At 44.6% G+C, this 19,194-nt stretch overlaps 1 protein-coding gene across 1 annotated transcript in view; it reads right to left on the minus strand.

Moving 5' to 3' along the window:
- The window catches only part of LOC119951991 (multidrug resistance-associated protein 5-like), a 269,580-nt gene that overhangs the window by 194,269 nt on the left and 56,117 nt on the right, over positions 1-19,194 (minus strand). The window contains exon 5 of the mRNA XM_038775439.1: positions 4,488-4,635. Coding sequence (XP_038631367.1) covers positions 4,488-4,635 — 148 coding nt within the window. The remainder of the gene's footprint in view (positions 1-4,487; positions 4,636-19,194) is intronic.

A 19,194-nucleotide genomic window follows, 5' to 3' on the forward strand; every position in this document is an offset into this window, starting at 1 on the left:
CAATTTATCATGGCCAATCCACCTAACCTGCACATCTTTGGACTGTAGGAGGAAACCAGAGCACCCGGAGGAAACCCACGCACACACGGGGAGGATGTGCAGACTCCGCACAGACAGTGACCCAAGCCGGAATCGAACCTGGGACCTTGGAGCTGTTAAGCGATTATGCTATCCACAATGCTACCGTGCTGCCCTATGTTTCATTGTAAGTCTTCCTCTGTACCAGGTGATGGTGACTGACTGTTAACTGCCAAGCATTGTTTGAAATTTATACCGGACAGCTTGACCTAGTTTGGTCAAGGCATCTCCCTGAGGAATTAATCAGCAAATGGCGGTCACTTACTTTTTTCGGTGAAACAGGCTCAATGTGTGAACATGTTCTTTCTGTTTTCATGTTTTTTTTAATTCATTTACAGGCTGCAAGTGTCACCTGCTCGTCCAGCATTTATTGCTAGTTGCCCTTCGGGAGGTAGCAGTTCTCTGCCTTCTTGAACGGTCCTGAGGTGTAGGTGCACCCATAGTGCTGTTAGGGAGGGAATTCCAAGATTTTGACCCAGAGACAGCGAAGGAGCAGCAATATATTTCCAAGTCAGGATGTTGAGTGACTTGGAGAGGAGCGTCCAGGTGGTGGTGTTCCTAGATCTCTGATGCTCTTGTCTTTCTAGACAGTAGTGGTTTAGGGCTTGGAAGATGCTGCCTAAGGAATCTCGGTGCATCTTGTAGATGGTACACATGGCTACCGCTGTTTGTCAGTGGTGGAGGGAGTGAATATTAATGGAAAGTGTAGCAATCAATCTGGCTGCTTTGTTCTGATGTGTCAAGTTTCTTGAATGTTGTTGGGGCTGTATTCATCCAGGCAAGTGGAGAGTATTCCATTACACTCATGACTTATGCTTAGTAGATGGTGGACAGGCTTGGGGGAGTTAAACGGTGAGTTTGTCGCTGCAAGCTTCCTAGCCTTTAGCCAGTTCTAGTAGCCACAGTATTTTTTTGGATAGCCCAGTTCAGTTTCTGGTCAATGCTAAATCCTAGGATACTGATGGAAATGCCCTTGAATGTCAAAGGACAATGGTTAGATCCTCGCTTTATGAAGACGGTCATTGCCTGAAACTTGTGTTGCCCGAATGTTACTTGCGACTTGTCAGCCCAAGCCTGATATTGTCCAGGTCTTGCTGCATTTGGACATGGACAGCTTCAACAGGAGTCGCAGATCGTACTGAACATTGTGCAGTGAAGCCACCACTGAACATCCTCACTTCTGACCTTATGAATTGGAAGGAATGTCACTGATGATGAAGCAACTGAAGATGAATGGGACTAGGACAAAATAATTTTGTGAAAGGTTGAATCAAGGTTAATATTGTTGCACTGGGTTGAGTTATAGTAAAATCCTGATGAGTCGTCTCCCAGGGGATCCACCCACAGATTTGTGTTTAGCAGAGCTTTGTGCTATCTGAATATGCCCCATGCCCTGATGAATACATCTTTATGTAATCCTTTAAGCCTACAAATGCGATCTATGCCAAAAACAAGAGTCAAATGCTAAATGAAAACCCAATAAAGCAGCAAACGTGTGAAAAATGATTTTTTCAATTTGTTCACACCTTACAATGGCCTGACCTTATGAAAGACCAGAACTTGGACCTGAAAAATGTTGGGAGTTAGCTCTAGAAAATTCCATAATATTTTTCTGCTTGGGCAAGAAGGTTGTCATTCATTGGTTTCCTCAGGATTATCGGCTTCCTCAATGAAAGAATGTACTGCATTCACGATTTCATCATCTGTCAGTTGTCATGCAGCGTAAATGTCCATATTTGTCTCTTCTGCAATTTCCATCCGTGAATTCCACAGGTGAGAAAAAAAGTGCCTCATTATCGGGTTGGTTGGCCTCATTCTGCTTCTCCTTATTCTCAACGTCTTATGCAGTCTATTTGAATCCAATCTCCAACACTTTTAACTTTCTCACATGTTTAGTCAAACTCACAGGCTTTGCATCCCCTTTTACAGGGAGATCTCAATGTTAAATGGTGGCTTGCCCAGCGCTCCATGATGTTGCATCCTTGTGTGGTCTAACGCCACTCTGATTGGGCCATGTAGCCATATGACAAGCTGACAAATTTGGCTAATCCGGAGTTACCAGTGTTGAATTTTGGTTTATCAGAGGCATTGTTCTATGCGACTTGCTGTTCAACCAGTGGGAATGGTTGACGACCTCAACATAACTGGTATTTCATGTCATCCAAATTTCACTCATTGCAATTTCACTGTCATTTTTGACACATGGTGGTATGATAATAAACAGATATAGCAATGTGATTCTTAAGATTATAATCCAGTTCTGTACGTGGACAGCTAGGAAACCTTAATTGGTATCTTCAGTAATCCAGAAAAGAAGTGGTTTTCACTCAATGTTGCATGTTGCTCAGGTTGCTGGCAGAATGTACATTTTCAATTACTTTATTTAGGTTGGTTTAATGCAGAACAATTTGAGCTAAATGTGGCAATATACATAAACCTGAGGCACAAATGAATAATTCCTATGTGCCTTTCACTACCATCAAAAGCTGCCTTAAACCCTATCTTATCCACTATGACTTTGGTCATTTTTCCTAGCTGTTCTCCTGCTATCAAACAGCATTTGCTTTAAGCTTCTGTGGTGCAACTTGAGATATATTAGTACCTAAAATCCAAGTTGTTGTTGGAAACTGGACAATAATGAATAAAGCCAACAGCAATGATCATTAACATTACTAAGCAACTATTAATTCACGGTGCTCATTGAAAATACAGTCGAAATATGTGTAGTAAAGGGATATTTTCGATCATGAATTGACTGATCCTCCTTTTGATTTTAGCATCCAACCCATTCAAGGTGTAAAATGAATAATGAAGCAAAATTAAGGCTTTGTAATTCCAGAAAGTGGGATGAATGGCACAATTAACCAAAAATATTATTCGTCATAGTCAGTCAGCCATAAAGCAACCACTTAATTTTAATAAAGCAACAACTTGTAACTATTGATTATTTAAAACATCCTTTAATAGTGCAATGGAGTAATCTCATTTTTATCATATATATGTTAAAGTAAGTATGGTGCCACATTGTGAAGGAATCACAATGAACAGAAGAAATACAGCGCAATTTATAGTTTGTGATATAAAAATTAAAAGATTGTCGAATCACTTCAGTCATCTGTGAGTTTATTTTATTTTTGCTCTAATTAAAGCTATCTGCCAATCAGCAGATCATAAACCCAAATCAGGCTCAGTAAAAAGTATAGGTTATTTTATCCAAAGTCAGAATACAAACAGCATCAATAAACAAAATAGTTATTTTCTTCTTTGGTCTGAAAAAATAATAAAACTCTATCATTCAATAAGAAAAAGTTCTGAGCACTGATTTTTTTAAATGAAGAACAGGTGTCACTAGCTAGACTGGCATTTATTGCCTATCCCCTATTGCCCTTGTGAAGGTAGTGGTAAGCCACCTTCTTGAACCACTACAGTCAGTGTTGTCAGAACACCCACAGTGCTATGAGGGAATTCTAGGATTTTGACCCAGTTGCAGTGAAGGAACAGCGATTATAGTTCGAAGCTGGAATGGTGTGTGGCTTGGAGCGGAACTTGAAGATGGTGATGTTCCCATGCAACTGCTGCCCTGTCCTTCTAGGTGATAGAGGTTGTAGGTTTGGAAAGTGCTGTCAAAGGAGCCTTGGTGAGTTGCTGCAGTGAATCTTGCAAATGGTACATATTGCTGCCACGGTGCGTCAATGGTGGACCAGGTGACTGTTGAAGGTGATGGATGGGGTGCCAATCAAGTGGGATGCTTTGTCTGGATGGTGTTGAGCTTCTTGAGTTTTGTTGGAGCAGCATTAATTCAGGCAAGTGGCGAGTATTCTATCACTTGCCTGACTTATGCCTGATAGATAGTGGACAGGCTTAGGGGAAATCAGGAGGCGAGTTGCAGAGAGTGAGGCAATCTCTAACCTTCAAATATATTCGAATTATAAGTAAGAATTCCTCAAAAATTCCAACAGCCTTACTTCTTCACATTTGAATGTGCTAAGATTCATCCTGATTTTGCTTTAATAAATACATTCTCCTTTATTATTGCATACTCGGTTATTTACATCAGCAAGACTGTAGAGCAGAAATTTACAAAAACCTCCTGAAAGGACTTAAAACTCAGTAGTTTATTTATTGCCACTAGTCTGATCTGCTATAGTAACTGAAATTCCTAAAGGTAAAAATGGAACAGAGACACAACATCTATCCTGCTAAATTCCTTCAGTTTTTGAAAGAATTTTTTTTCAATCCAACCAACACTGTCCATATTAAAGAAATTTTGCATCTTAAAGTATTGGAGTGCTTAAAACTATCCCAAAATGAAATCCAAATGTTGATACCGTCTGTGGTACCCAATTTGTTTGAGTAAACCACATAATACAACTTATCTCAGAAAGTTTATCAAAGGAAATAACACTCACAGGACCAATAAAGCTAGCTAGCATGGTAACCATCAGACAACCAACAGCGATGAAGGCCCGTGTTTGACAGAACCGCCATGCTACTCGTCCCAGTGAGGCCTTCTCTCGTCCGTGCTTTGTCAGTTCATCTTGCCACAGCTTCTCAAATCTGAATTAACAATCAGTAGAATTGAACAGATTAACAACTGGGAATAATGTAGGTAAGATTATTTAAGTGTCTTTTAATAATAATTAATGGGATGTTTTAAGAAACAAAAATGCTCTGTCAATTAGTGCAGGAGCTTTTATAACACGAAAAGAAGCATGTTTCAATAAAAACCTTGTAAACTCAAGTTATATATTAACATCATGTGTTTGTTTGTGATACATGATTCTGCTTACTGAAGTCATTCTGAGGCAGCTCTGCATAGATATTATCAACGCAGAGCATGAATTCCAGCTGGACTACAATCAGAAAAGTAAACAGAATGATTCTGAGATAGCACCATGTGTTGCAAGAGGTATTGATCATCAAGATAGAGTTCCTTGGCCTTCCCTGAAAATATGAATGATACAGAAATGGCAGCAGGTATTCTCAGCTTTTCACTTTTGTTGAGGCCCAAGGCAATAAGACCTGTTGGTGTTAATATGGGATAATTTAACAAACTCATACTTCCAAATGCTCCACAGTTCACATCAGGAATTTGGATACAGAGGAAGATTGTCCCGCAGAGCTTTTCATCTTAAGCTGTGCTGGAAATGCAAATTTACTCTATGCTGTGAGATATTGAGACACAAAAGCTCCTGTGTGGTTTCCCAAAATAAGACAGATCAGATCAAAAGTGAATGGGTAGCCACACTGCAGCTGTCCTTAATTTTGATCAGCATAAAATTCACATTAAAGTGCATCATAAAAATTATAGCTTATATTACTGCATTTTTAAAAGACTCTTTTAAAGATCTAGCGGGCTGCAAAAGACATATGTGTAATTATGGAAGAATGAACATAATGAATCAGATAAATATCGATCAATATCCCAGAGCTAACCTTGGTCTTTCCATAGGCAATGCAAATTGGCTAATTTCAACGCTGGAGACAATCTGGAACCGAAAGCTGATCTCAGAATTGAAAACAATGAATTCATCATTATTGTAAAAACCTAATGTCCTTGAGAGGAGGAAATCACCATCCTTACCTGGTCTGGCCTATATGGACTCCAAGTCCACAGCAATGCGATTGACTCTTCTCTCAATGGCAGTGAGGGATGGTTACTCAGTTTGGATTCCTCCAGGATCACTCAGTTCCTGACCTCATTACAGCCTTGGTTCAAATATGGACAAAAGAGCTGAATGCCAGAGGTGAGGTTAGAGTTACTGCCCTTGACATCAAGACAACATTTGACCGAGTATGGCATCAAGGAGCCCTAGCTCAACTGGAGTCAATGAGAATCAGGGGGAAAACACAAGTGCCAGGCAAAGATCATCTCCGAAAATAGAGGATCTAGCCATCGCCCTTGACATTCAATGGCATTACCATCGCTGAATTCCCCACAATCAACATCCTGGGGGTTATCATTGATCAGAAACTGAAATGGACTAGCCACATTAATACTATGGTTACCAGGGCAGGTCAAAGGCTAAGAATCCTACGATGAGTAACTCACCCCCCTGACCCCCCAAACCCTGTCCACCAACTACAAGTCACAAGTCAGGAGTGTGATGGAATACTCTTCACTTGCCTGGGTGAGTGCAGCTCAAACAACACTCAAGAGGCTCGACACATCCAGGACAATGCAGCCCGCTTGATTGCTCCCCCTTTCATAAACACTTAACCCTCAACCACTGACAAACAGTGGCAGCCGTGTGTACCAAAATATAGATGCACCGCAGTAATTCGCCACGGTTCCTTAGATAGCACCTTCCAAACCCACGACTGCTATGGTCTGGAAGGACAAGAGCTGCAGATAACAGGGAACACAACAACATGGAGGTCCCCTTCCAAGTTACTCACCACCCTGATTTGGAAATATATCACCATTCTTCACTGTCGCTGGATCAAAATCCTGGAACTCCCTCCCTAACAGCACCGTGGGTGTACCTACACCTCAGGGACTGCAGTGGTTCAAGAAGGCATCTTATCACCACCTTCTGAAGGGCAATTAGGGATGAGCATTAAATGCTGGCCTAACCAGCTTCAGAGGAGTTGTTGTAGTCTTGGAGGTGTTGCTGGGACCTGAGAGCTGCAGGCTATTTGATTGGCCAGCAACTCTCAAAGGGACATCCTTCCAGCAAAGCCTGTCACAAGCCAATTAACAGACCGATGGCCAAAGGCCAGCCCCCTGGGTAACATTCAGCTCCAGGTGTGGGCCATGATGCCTCAGTCAATCAAATAATTCTAAAAATTTCCTAAATCAAAATGATACCATACTTAATCGGCATTATAGAACTACTAATTAGTAAATGTCCTATTAAGTAGTTAATGCTTTCAGGAGAGGAGTTAGAAGCACATTGGAAGAGAAGATGATTTTTAAAAAATAATTGAACATTTATAAAAAGCTTCAAGAGGAAAATCTCTTAAAACCCTTCATTAACCTATATTTTGAATGTTTTTGCTCATGAGGAATGAAAAACATTTTCCACTCAGGCACCCTGCATCACTCTGATTAATTGTCAAATTAAGTATTGCATTGTGAATTGGAAAATATGTCTCTATGAATGCTACTTCAACAATGTACTTTAACCTCAGTTTTAGAAGGTAATTGATTTAAAAGTCACTCGGTCTGAAGGATTTAGGGTGGTGTGTGGTAAATTAGGGTCACAAGATACTTCCACCTGTGTGCATTTCTGTCATTTATTTCTTTGTGATATTAAGATTTAGCATGAATTATTACTGCCTAAAACTAGAGTAATCCAGAATTCAACTTGTCAATGGTTTCTCCAACCTACCATTAAACATGCACTGGGCCCTATATCTGTGTCTCAAACAGTAAGTAGAAAAGTTGTTACTTTACCATTTTTAAAGTTATCTTTTCGTGCGAGTGTTGTTAAACCCAAAAATATCAAAAGAACAGACCAGAACAATCAGAATGCTACACCATTCTCCCCAAAGCTGGGCGGCATGGTAGCACAGTGGTTAGCACTGTTGCTTCACAGCTCCAGGGTCCCAACTTCGATTCCCGGCTTGAGTCACTGTCTTTGTGGAGTCTGCACATCCGCCACATGTCTTTCTTTTTAAAATATTTTTTATTCTCCTGCTTTTTCACATTTTCTCCCAAATTTACACCCAATGATAAATAATAATCAGTAATGAATGTAATATCAATAACAACGATCCCATCCTACCACCAAAGCCCAGAAATTAGCCCGGGGCCGTCGGGAGCGACACTGTCGCTAGCGCCTTAAATCCCGACCCCTACCCAAACTCTCCTTCATTCTGACCCATTGGGAGTCAACCCCTCTGACCCAGCTCCGTACTTCTCCACATTCGCCGCCCAGTAATAATACATCAGGTTCGGAAGACCCAAACCCCCTGCCTGCCTTCCTCTCTGTAATAGCACCTTTCAAACTCTGGCCACCTTCCCTCCCCATATGAACGAGGTAATCATCCCTTCAATCTCTCTAAAAATGCCTTTGGCAGGAAATTCGGCAGGCATTGAAAAATAAACAGGGATTGCGGCAGCACATTCATTTTAACTGCCTGTACCTGATGGGCCTGTGACAGAGGGGGACCATCCCACCTGGCCAGATCAGCTTTCACCCTCCCCACCAAACTAGAAATGTTGTACCTACGGAGCTCCCCCCAAATCTCGAGCAACCTGCACGCCCAGGTATCTAAAGTGAGTCCCTGCCTTACGGAATGGCAGACCCTTCACCTCTGCCGAGACACCACAAAATATTCACTCTTGTCTAGATTTAATTTGTACCCCAAGACCCAAACACCATAAGCAGCTCCAGTATTCTCCCTATTGACACACTTGGTTCCGACACGTATAATAACAAGTCATCGGCATATAAGGACACCCTATGCTCTATTCTCCCCCTGCACTATCCTTTTCCATAACCGCAAACTTCTTAATGCGATGGCCAATGGCTCAATCGCGAGTGCAAACAGTAGGGGGGGACATAGGACATCTCTGCCTAGTCCCACAGTGGAGAGGAAAGTATTCTGAGCTGATGTTATTTGTGCGGACACTGGCCCTCGGCTCCTCATATAATAGCTTTACCCGGTCCACAAATCTGGGTCCAATTCCAAACCACTCTAGAACTGCCATCAAGTACCCCCATTCTACCCGGTCAAACGCTTTCTCGGCGTCCAGTGCCACAGCCACCTCTGTTTTCTTCCCCTCCGCCGGTACCATAACCAGGTTTAATACCCTCCTAATGTTCGAAAAGAGCTGCCTCTCTCTCACAAACCCGTCTGATCTTAACCTATCACCTTCGGGAGGCTCTCCTCTAGCTTGCCTGCCAGTACCTTCGCCAATATCTTTGCGGCCACGTTTAAAAGTGATATGGGCCTATACGACCCATACTCCGTCGGATCCTTATGTTTCTTAAGCAACAGGGAAATCGATGCTTGCCCCAAAGTTTGTGTTATCGTTCCCCCCATGTTTGCGTGGGTTTCCTCCGGGTGTTCCGGTTTCCTCCCACAAGTACCGAAATACGTGCTGTTAGGTAATTTGGGCATTCTGAATTCTCCCTCTGTGTACCCAAACAGACGCTGGAATGTGGCGGCTAGGGACTTTTCACAGTAACTTCATTGCAGTGTTAATGTTAGCCTACTTGTGACAATAAAGATTATTTAAAAATACATTAAACATTAGTGGGCAGCATGGTAGCATAAGTGGATAACACTGTGGCTTCACAGCGCCAGGGTCCCAGGTTCGATTCCCTGCTGGGTCACTATCTGTGCAGAGTCTGCACGTTCTCCCCATGGCCTTCCTCTGGGTGCTCCGGTTTCTTCCCACAGTCCAAAGACGTGCAGGTTAGGTGGATTGACCATGCTAAATTGCCCTTAGTGTCCAGAATGTTAGGAGGGGTTATTGGGTTACGTGGATACATAGAACATAGAAAAATACAGCACAGAACAGGCCCTTCGGCCCACGATGTTGTGCCAAACTTTTGTCCTAGATTAAGAACAAATTAATCTACACCCCATCATTCTACCTTAATGCATGCACCTATCCAATAGACACTTGAAGGTCCCTAATGTTTCCGACTCAACTACTTCCACAGGCAGTGATTCCATGCCCCCACTACTCTCTGGGTAAAAAACCTACCTCTGACATCCCCCCTATATCTTCCACCATTCACCTTAAATCTATGTCCCCTTGTAATGGATTGTTCCACCCGGGAAAAAAGTCTCTGACTGTTTACTCTATCTATTCCCCTGATCATCTTATAAACCTCTATCAAGTCGCCCCTCATCCTTCTCCGTTCTAATGAGAAAAAGCCTCGCACCCTCAACCTTTCCTCGTAAGACCTATTCTCCATTCCAGGCAACATCCTGGTAAATCTCCTTTGCACCTTTTCCAAAGCTTCCACATCCTTCCTAAAATGAGGTGACCAGAACTGCACATAGTACTCCAAATGTGGCCTTACCAAGGTTTTGAACAGCTGCATCATCACCTCACGGCTCTTAAATTCAATCCCTCTGCTAATGAATGCTAGCATACCATAGGCCTACTTCATAGCTCTATCCACTTCAGTGGCAACTTTCAAAGATCTATGAACACAGACCCCAAGATCTCTCTGCTCCTCCACATTGCCAAGAACCCTACCGTTAACCCTGTATTCCGCATTCATATTTGTCCTTCCGAAATGGACAACCTCACACTTTTCAGGGTTAAACTCCATCTGCCACTTCTCAGCCCAGCTCTGCAACCTATCTATGTCTCTTTGCAGCCAACAACAGTGATAGGGTGGAAGTGAGGGCTTAAGTGGGTCGGTGCAGACACGATGGGCCGAATGGCCTCCTTCTGCACTGTATGTTCTATGTAAAACTTACTTAACCTAGCAATATCTCTTTGCAAACTGTTTGTATCCCTCTCGCAACATGCCTTTTTGTGCCGTCCTCAAATTACAGTACATTCACTTCCTTTCTCGAATTCATTAATACATATTATAAACAGTTGCGGTCATAGCACTGATCCATGTGGAACCCCACTGGTTACAGGTCGCCAACCTGAAAAATAACCCCTTATCCCCACTCGCTTTTCCTGTCCATTAGCCAATTCTCTATCCATGCCAAAATACTATCTCCAAAACCATGGGCTCTTATCTTATGACTTAACCTTTTGTGAGGTACCTTGTTGAATGCCTTCTGTAAGTCCAAATGCAACACATCGACTGATTCCCCTCGTTCCACTCTGGTCGAGACTTCCTCAAAAAACTCTGAATAAATTCGACTTCTCTTTCATGAAGCCATGCTGACTCTGCTTTTCCAAATTGCTCCTATTATTTCCTTAATAATTGATTCCAATATTTTCCAACAATAGATGTTATATAGTTACCTGCTTTTTGCCTCCCTCTCTTTTTGAATTGTGTGCCACATTGGCAGTTTTCCAATCCTCCGGTACTTCTCCAGAATCCAAGGATTTTGTTTTCCTGAAACAGGTGCTGACTCCACATTAAGCATGAACAGGAGGAGTCTCTTCCTCTCTTACCATGAGCCACTGGCATGCTGGAAGGGATAATGCAGGTTGATGGTTGATATTCAACCTGTTGGCTGCGCTATGAACACACCTTCATTGGCCATCAGCTCCTGGGGTGGAACTCAAACAGAGTTTCTGCTTCAGAGGCAGGGATGCTGCCCAATGCACAACAGGATCTCTTAGGTCAAAATGTTGGCAGTATTAACTAGTCAGTTGCATGGAGTACAGGAGCAGGGGAGAATCTTGGGGTTCAAGCGCATTATTCTCTGAAGGTGGCCACGGAAGTTGAAATAGTTGTTAAGAAGACTTACAGAATCTCTGGGTTTATAAAATGCGGCATAGAGATTAAAAGTTATGCTACATCTCTACAAATCATTGGTCAGACCACATTTGCAATATTGGACAACGTCCCCACGCCGGCAGGAAACCCGGCACCAACCACTCCAGCGTCAACAGCCCCCGAAAGTGAGCAATTCTCCAAATTTCCGGGGGCTAGTTTGACGCCGGAGTGGTTGGTGCCTCTCCAGCCGGCGCCGAAGGGTCGGCGCGAGTTTGCGCAAGCACGGAACCAGCTGGCGTGATCTCGCGCATGCGCGGACCAGTAGGTGTATTTCCACGCATGCGCGGGGGTTCTATAGGGCTCTGCCAATTGCCCGGGGGCCGGCGCGGAGAAGAGAACCCCCGCGCATGCGCGGAGGAAAGAAGGGCCTCACGGAAACATCCCGCCCGCAGGATCGGTAGGCCCCCATTGCGGACCAGGCACCGTGGCGGCCCCCCAGGGTCGGATCCCCCGTGCCCACCCCCCACACCCCCCCAGGACCGCCCCCGCACACTTACCTGCAGGTCCCGCCGTGCATCAGGTGAATACTTCATGCCGTCGGGACTGGCCAAAACTGGACAGCCACTGAGCCCATCAGGGCTTGGAAAATCGCCGGTGGGGGCTGAGACCGCAGTCAACGGCCCTCGACTGGCGTGCCATACATCCCACCGCCGCCCGAAAAACGGCACCAGAGAATGACAGCCAGCGCGGGGCGGCATTCGCGCCTCCCCCCGGGGATTCTCCGACCTGGCGGGGGGGTCGGAGTATCCAGGCCATTGTGTTCAGTTTTGGGCACCTTCTTTAAGGAAGAATGTTAAAGCCCGAGAGAGGGATTAGATTATAGAAATTGGACATGTTCTCCTTAGAGCAGAAGATTAAGAGGTGACCTTATTGAGGCATTTAAAATTATGACCAATTTTGACAGGGTATTCTGCTTACACTAATTCATATGTCAGAGATTAGGGGTCAGAATTTCAAGATGGTCAGCAAGAGAGCTAAGAGTGAGATGAGGAGAAACCTCTTTTACTCAAGAGAGTTAGTGGGATTTGGAATGCGTTGAGTGGGAGAATGTTGGAGACGAATTCCACAGGTTTTTCACAACAGATTGCAATATATTTGAAAGCGATGCATTTAGAGGGCTACGGAGGTTGGGTTGGGGAATGGGAGTAACTAGGTAGCTCTTTCGGGAGCCAGTGCAGACATAGAACATAGAACATAGAACGATACAGCGCAGTACAGGCCCTTCGGCCCTCGATGTTGCACCGACATGGAAAAAATCTAAAGGCCATCTAACCTACACTATGCCCTTATCATCCATATGCTTATCCAATAAATTTTTAAATGCCCTCAATGTTGGCGTGTTCACTACTGTTGCAGGTAGGGCATTCCACGGCCTCACCACTCTTTGCGTAAAAAAACCCACCTCTGACCTCTGTCCTATATCTATTACCCCTCAATTTAAGGCTATGTCCCCTCGTGCTAGCCACCTCCATCCGCGGGAGAAGGCTCTCGCTGTCCACCCTATCTAACCCTCTGATCATTTTGTATGCCTCTATTAAGTCACCTCTTAACCTTCTTCTCTCTAACGAAAACAACCTCAAGTCCATCAGCCTTTCCTCATAAGATTTTCCCTCCATACCAGGCAACATCCTGGTAAATCTCCTCTGCACCCGTTCCAAAGCTTCCACGTCCTTCCTATAATGAGGCGACCAGAACTGTACGCAATACTCCAAATGCGGCCGTACTAGAGTTTTGTACAACTGCAACATGACCTCATGGCTCCGGAACTCAATCCCTCTACCAATAAAGGCCAACACACCATAGGCCTTCTTCACAACCCTATCAACCTGGGTGGCAACTTTCAGGGATCTATGTACATGGACACCGAGATCCCTCTGCTCATCCACACTACCAAGAATTTTACCATTAGCCAAATGTTCCGCATTTCTGTTATTCTTTCCAAAGTGAATCACCTCACACTTCTCCACATTAAACTCCATTTGCCACCTCTCAGCCCAGCTCTGCAGCTTATCTATGTCCCTCTGTAACCTGCAACATCCTTCCGCACTGTCTACAACTCCACCGACTTTAGTGTCGTCTGCAAATTTACTCACCCATCCTTCTGCGCCCTCCTCTAGGTCATTTATAAAAATGACAAACAGCAACGGCCCCAGAACAGATCCTTGTGGTACGCCACTCGTAACTGAACTCCATTCTGAACATTTCCCATCAACTACCACTCTCTGTCTTCTTTCAACTAGCCAATTTCTGATCCACATCTCTAAATCACCCTCAATCCCCAGCCTCCGTATTTTCTGCAATAGCCGACTGTGGGGAACCTTATCAAACACTTTACTGAAATCCATATACACCACATCAACTGCTCTACCCTCGTCTACCTGTTCAGTCACCTTCTCAAAGAACTCGATAAGGTTTGTGAGGCATGACCTACCCTTCACAAAACCATGCTGACTGTCCCTAATCATATTATTCCTATCTAGATGATTATAAATCGTATCTTTTATAATCCTCTCCAAGACTTTACCCACCACAGACGTTAGGCTCACCGGCCTATAGTTACCGGGGTTATCTCTACTCCCCTTCTTGAACAAAGGGACCACATTTGCTATCCTCCAGTCCTCTGGCACTATTCCTGTAGCCAATGATGACCTAAAAATCAAAGCCAAAGGCTCAGCAATCTCTTCCCTAGCTTCCCAGAGAATCCTAGGACAAATCCCATCCGGCCCCGGGGACTTATCTATTTTCACCTTGTCCAGAATTGCCAACACTTCTTCCCTACGCACCTCAATGCCATCTATTCTAATAGCCTGGGTCTCAGCATTCTCCTCCACAATATTATCTTTTTCTTGAGTGAATACTGACGAAAAGTATTCATTTAGTATCTCGCTTATCTCCTCAGCCTCCACACACAACTTCCCACCACTGTCCTTGACTGGCCCTACTCTTACCCTAGTCATTCTTTTATTCCTGACATACCTATAGAAAGCTTTTGGGTTTTCCTTGATCCTACCTGCCAAAGACTTCTCATGTTCCCTCCTTGCTCGTCTCAGCTCTCTCTTTAGATCCTTCCTCGCTTCCTTGTAACTATCAAGCGCCCCAACTGAAACTTCACGCCTCATCTTCACATAGGCCTCCTTCTTCCTCTTAACAAGAGATTCCACTTCTTTGGTAAACCACGGTTCCCTCGCTCGACCCCTTCCTCCCTGCCTGACTGGTACGTACTTATCAAGAACATGCAATAGCTGTTCCTTGAACAAGCTCCACATATCCAGTGTGCCCAACCCTTGCAGCCTACTTCTCCAACCAACACATCCTAAGTCATGTCTAATGGCATCATAATTGCCCTTCCCCCAGCTATAACTCTTGCTCTGCGGTGGGCCAAAAGGTTTTCTTCTGTGCTGCAAAATTCTATATCAAATGTTTGCGAATTATAAAACATGACCTGCACAAGATTCTTTAAAGTGATATTTTTTTCTCAGAAACATAAGTTGCTGAATGTGATGAATGGATTGTTTTAAAAATCTAAATGGGAGTTCTGCGGTATTAACCTTTGCCATGATCCTCTGAAAATTTCATTGAACTGCAAAAAAAAAAATTAACTATGAATAAGTTAAGAGGGTTTCAACATAGTGAAAAAGCATTGCATAAATGCATCCACTGAACATTTTTGTTTGAGTATTCAAATGCTTGTTTAGAGAATGCATTGTCTATAGAGTAACACACTACCTGTATGATCCAAGATAGTAAATTCTTCCCACTTTCCAATGCTCTAACCTGAAGAAGTCTTTTGTGCCATTTCACATCTGTAATATGCCCTTCTCTGTGTTAAAATGTATCTGAAAGGTGGCAAGGAACACGAGTATGCTATCTAAGAAACAGTGAAGTTTGGGGAGAAGGCAGGAGAATGGGGATGAGAAAATATCAGCCATGATTGAATGGCGGAGCAGATTCGATGGGCCGAGTGGCCTAATTCTGCTCCTATGTCTTATAGTCTTAAGTCCAATGACAGATGGTGATTATTAAGAATGTTACACTGGAAAATAAATTCCTTCATATAGTTCTACTTATAGATGACAGTGGTTTTCTTCAAGTATTAAGCTCCCAACATCTTTTATGTGCATTTCCAATGAATGGTCTAGAAATGCTTAGGAAGTTTTGACTGTCAGGCATCTCAGTATAATTAATGACTGACAAATTATTCTGCAGCTTTTAAACTTTACTTTACTGGACCCCCCACCCCCGCCGTGTCCCGAATTCTCCGCCACCCGAGATTTGGCGGGGGTGGGAATCGCTGCGCGCCGGTCGGCGGGCCCCCCCGCGACGATTCTCCAGCCCGCGATGGGCCGAAGTCCCGCCGCTGACAAGCCTCTCCCGCCTGCGTGGATTAAACCACCTCTCTTACCGGCTGGATTGGCAGCGCGGGCGGGCGCCAGGGTCCTGGGGGAGCGCGCGGGGCGATCTGACCCCGGGGGGGTGCCCCCACAGTGGCCTGGCCCGTGATCGGAGTCCACTGATCAGCGGGCGGGCCTGTGACGTTGGAGCACTCTTTTTCTTCCGCCTTCGCCATGGTCTTCACCATGGCGGAGGCGGAAGAGACCCCTCCCCTGCGCATGCGCCGGGATGACATCAGCAGTCGCTGACGCTCCGGCGCATGCGTGGACTTACGCCGGCCGGCGAAGTCCTTTGGGCCCCGGCTGGCATGGCGCCAAAGGCCGATCACGCCAGCAGGCGGAGTAGGAACCACTCCGGCGCGGGTCTAGCCCCTCAATGTGAGGGCTTGGCCCCCAAAGGTGCGGAGACTTCCGCACCTTTGGGGCAGCCCGACGCCGGAGTGGTTCACGCCACTCCAACACGCCAGGACCCCCCGTCCCGCCGAGTAGGGGAGAATCCTGGCCCCGGTTGAAAACCAGTTTCTCTTACGATTTCTGGTATCAGTGGGCAGTTGCACGAAGGAAAATTATTGACCAGAAAGCTTATGATAAACACAAATTTGTTGGCAAACAAAATATAACCGTAATAAAATTTGCAAGAATACTGTTACATAGGATGAGTGTGATTCCAAGATGAAAGAGCAAAATAATTGCAGCATTGTGCTGGTGTTGTAAAAAACCCCAAGGGAAACATTTGAAAACTCAGTATCTAGCAGCATGAAAAGGTTTCATACAGCACAGCTAACGCATCCCCAGCCAACCCTTCCCTGGAAAATGTGGGTTCCAGCTAGACAACTTAATGAATGAATTCAGTCGACTCCCACCTACCCCGAGCATTTCCTCTGCAAATGACAATTGGAAGTCTCGAAAACGTGCTAACAAACCATTAATTATTAGTTTTAGTGAGCATGTTAATTTTAAAGAGTTGACTCATAATGCACCACAGCACAACACAAAGTAAGTAAAGTCGCCATAATCCCTGATGACCATCAGCTGCTTTCCTCTTTGAGGGGGAGAACTAACTGGTGGTGATTTACCCTGTGGATCACCACACCTTAGGCAAGAGCAAGGTTTAGAATAACCTCAGGTGGTAAGGGGACTGAACCCGCTCTGTTGGCTTTGCTAACATAGAACATAGAGTGCAGAAGGAGGCCATTCTGCCCATCAAGTCTGCATCGACCCATTTAAGCCCTCACTTCCACCCTATCCCTGTAACCCAATAACCCCTCCTAACATAGAACATAGAACACTACAGCGCAGTACAGGCCCTTCGGCCCTTGATATTGCGCCGACCTGTGAAACCATCTGAAGCCTATCTGACCTACACTATTCCATTTTCATCCATATGTCTATCCAGTGACCACTTAAATGCCCTTTAAGTTGGCGAGTCTACTACTGTTGCAGGCAGGGCGTTCCACACCCCTACTACTCTCTGAGTAAAGAAACTGCCTCTGACATCTGTCCTATATCTACCACCCCTCAATTTAAAGCTATGTCCCCTCGTGTTGGTCATCACCATCTGAGGAAAAAGACTCTCACTGTCCACCCTATCTAACCCTCTGACTATCTTATATGTCTCTATTAAGTCACCTCTCAGCCTTCTCCTCTCTAACGAAAACAATCTCAAGTCCCTGAGCATCTCCTCGTAAGACCTTCCCTCCATACCAGGCAACATCCTAGTAAATCTCCTCTGAACCCTTTCCAAAGCTTCCACATCCTTCCTATAATGTGGTGACCAGAACTGCACGCAGTACTCCAGGAGCGGCCGCACCAGAGTTATGTACAGCTGCAGCATGACCTTGTGGCTCCGAAACGCAATCCCCCTACTGATAAAGGCTAGCACACCATATGCCTTCTTAACAGCCCTATTAACCTGGGTGGCAACTTTCAGGGATTTATGTACCTGGATGCCGAGATCTCTCTGTTCATCTACACTACCAAGAATCTTGCCATTAGCCCAGTACTCTGCATTCCTGTTACTCCTTCCAAAGTGAACCACCTCACACTTTTCCACATTAAACTCCATCTGCCACCTCTCAGCCCAGCTCTGCAGCTTATCTATGTCCCTCTGTATCCAATAACATCCTTCAGCACTATCCACAACTCCACCGACCTTCGTGTCATCTGCAAATTTACTAACCCATCCTTCCACACCCTCTTCCAGGTCATTTATAAAAATGACAACCAGCAGTGGCCCCAAAACAGATCCTTGCGGTACACCACTAGTAACTGAACTCCAGGATGAACATTTGCCATCAACCACCACCCTCTGTCTTCTTTCAGCTAGCCAATTACTGATCCAAACCGCTAAATCACCTTTAATCCCATACTTCCTTATTTTCTGCAATAGCCTATCGTGGGGAACCTTATCAAACGCCTTACTGAAATCCATATACACCACATCAACCGCTTTACCCTCATCCACCTGTTTGGTCACCTTCTCAAAAAACTCAATAAGGTTTGTGAGGCATGACCTACCCTTCACAAAACCGTGTTGAGTATTGCTAATCAACTTGTTCTTTTCAAGATGATTATAAACCCTATCTCTTATAACCTTTTCCAACATTTTACCCACAACCGAAGTAAGGCACACAGGTCTATAATTACCAGGGTTGTCTCTACTCCCCTTCTTGAACAAGGGGACAACATTTGCTATCCTCCAGTCTTCCGGCACTATTCCTGTCGACAAAGATGACATAAAGATCAAGGACAAAGGCTCTGCAATCTCCTCCCTGGCTTCCCAGAGAATCCTAGGATAAATCCCATCTGGCCCAGGGGACTTATCTATTTTGACATTTTCCAAAATTGATAACACCTCCTCCTTTTGAACCTCAATTCCATCGGGAATGGGACTATTTGGCGCCGCCCTTTTGGCGCCGATCATTTGGCGCCGACCTTTTGGCGCTCATCGGTTTTGGCGCTGGCCTTTTGGGCGCTCATCTGCTTGGCGCCAATTCAGACTACTTCAGCAATTAATGATAACAATCTACAGCCTTGGTGTTACATAAGCCTGTTCTCTTTTCACATTTGAAAGCTAGAAATACAGTTTTGCTTTTAATTTCTCTTAGACCCCATACCAGAAATGGCTGAAAAAATTCTACGCAAGAGAGACAAACCAAAATTAACACACGATGGATATTTATACGTGTTTGATAAATGTAGCAAAAGCGACCCATTGTTAATGTTTTGGAGATGCGAATTTAAAAAATCCGAACAATAGCTGGTGTGGACTGAACAAACAATCATGCTGAAGCAGCACACAGAAAAATATATGCAGAATTAGGAATGAACCATCCCGTTATATGGAA

The sequence above is a fragment of the Scyliorhinus canicula genome, chromosome 17, assembly GCF_902713615.1.
Source record: "Scyliorhinus canicula chromosome 17, sScyCan1.1, whole genome shotgun sequence".
Classification (NCBI taxonomy): Eukaryota; Metazoa; Chordata; class Chondrichthyes; order Carcharhiniformes; family Scyliorhinidae; genus Scyliorhinus; species Scyliorhinus canicula.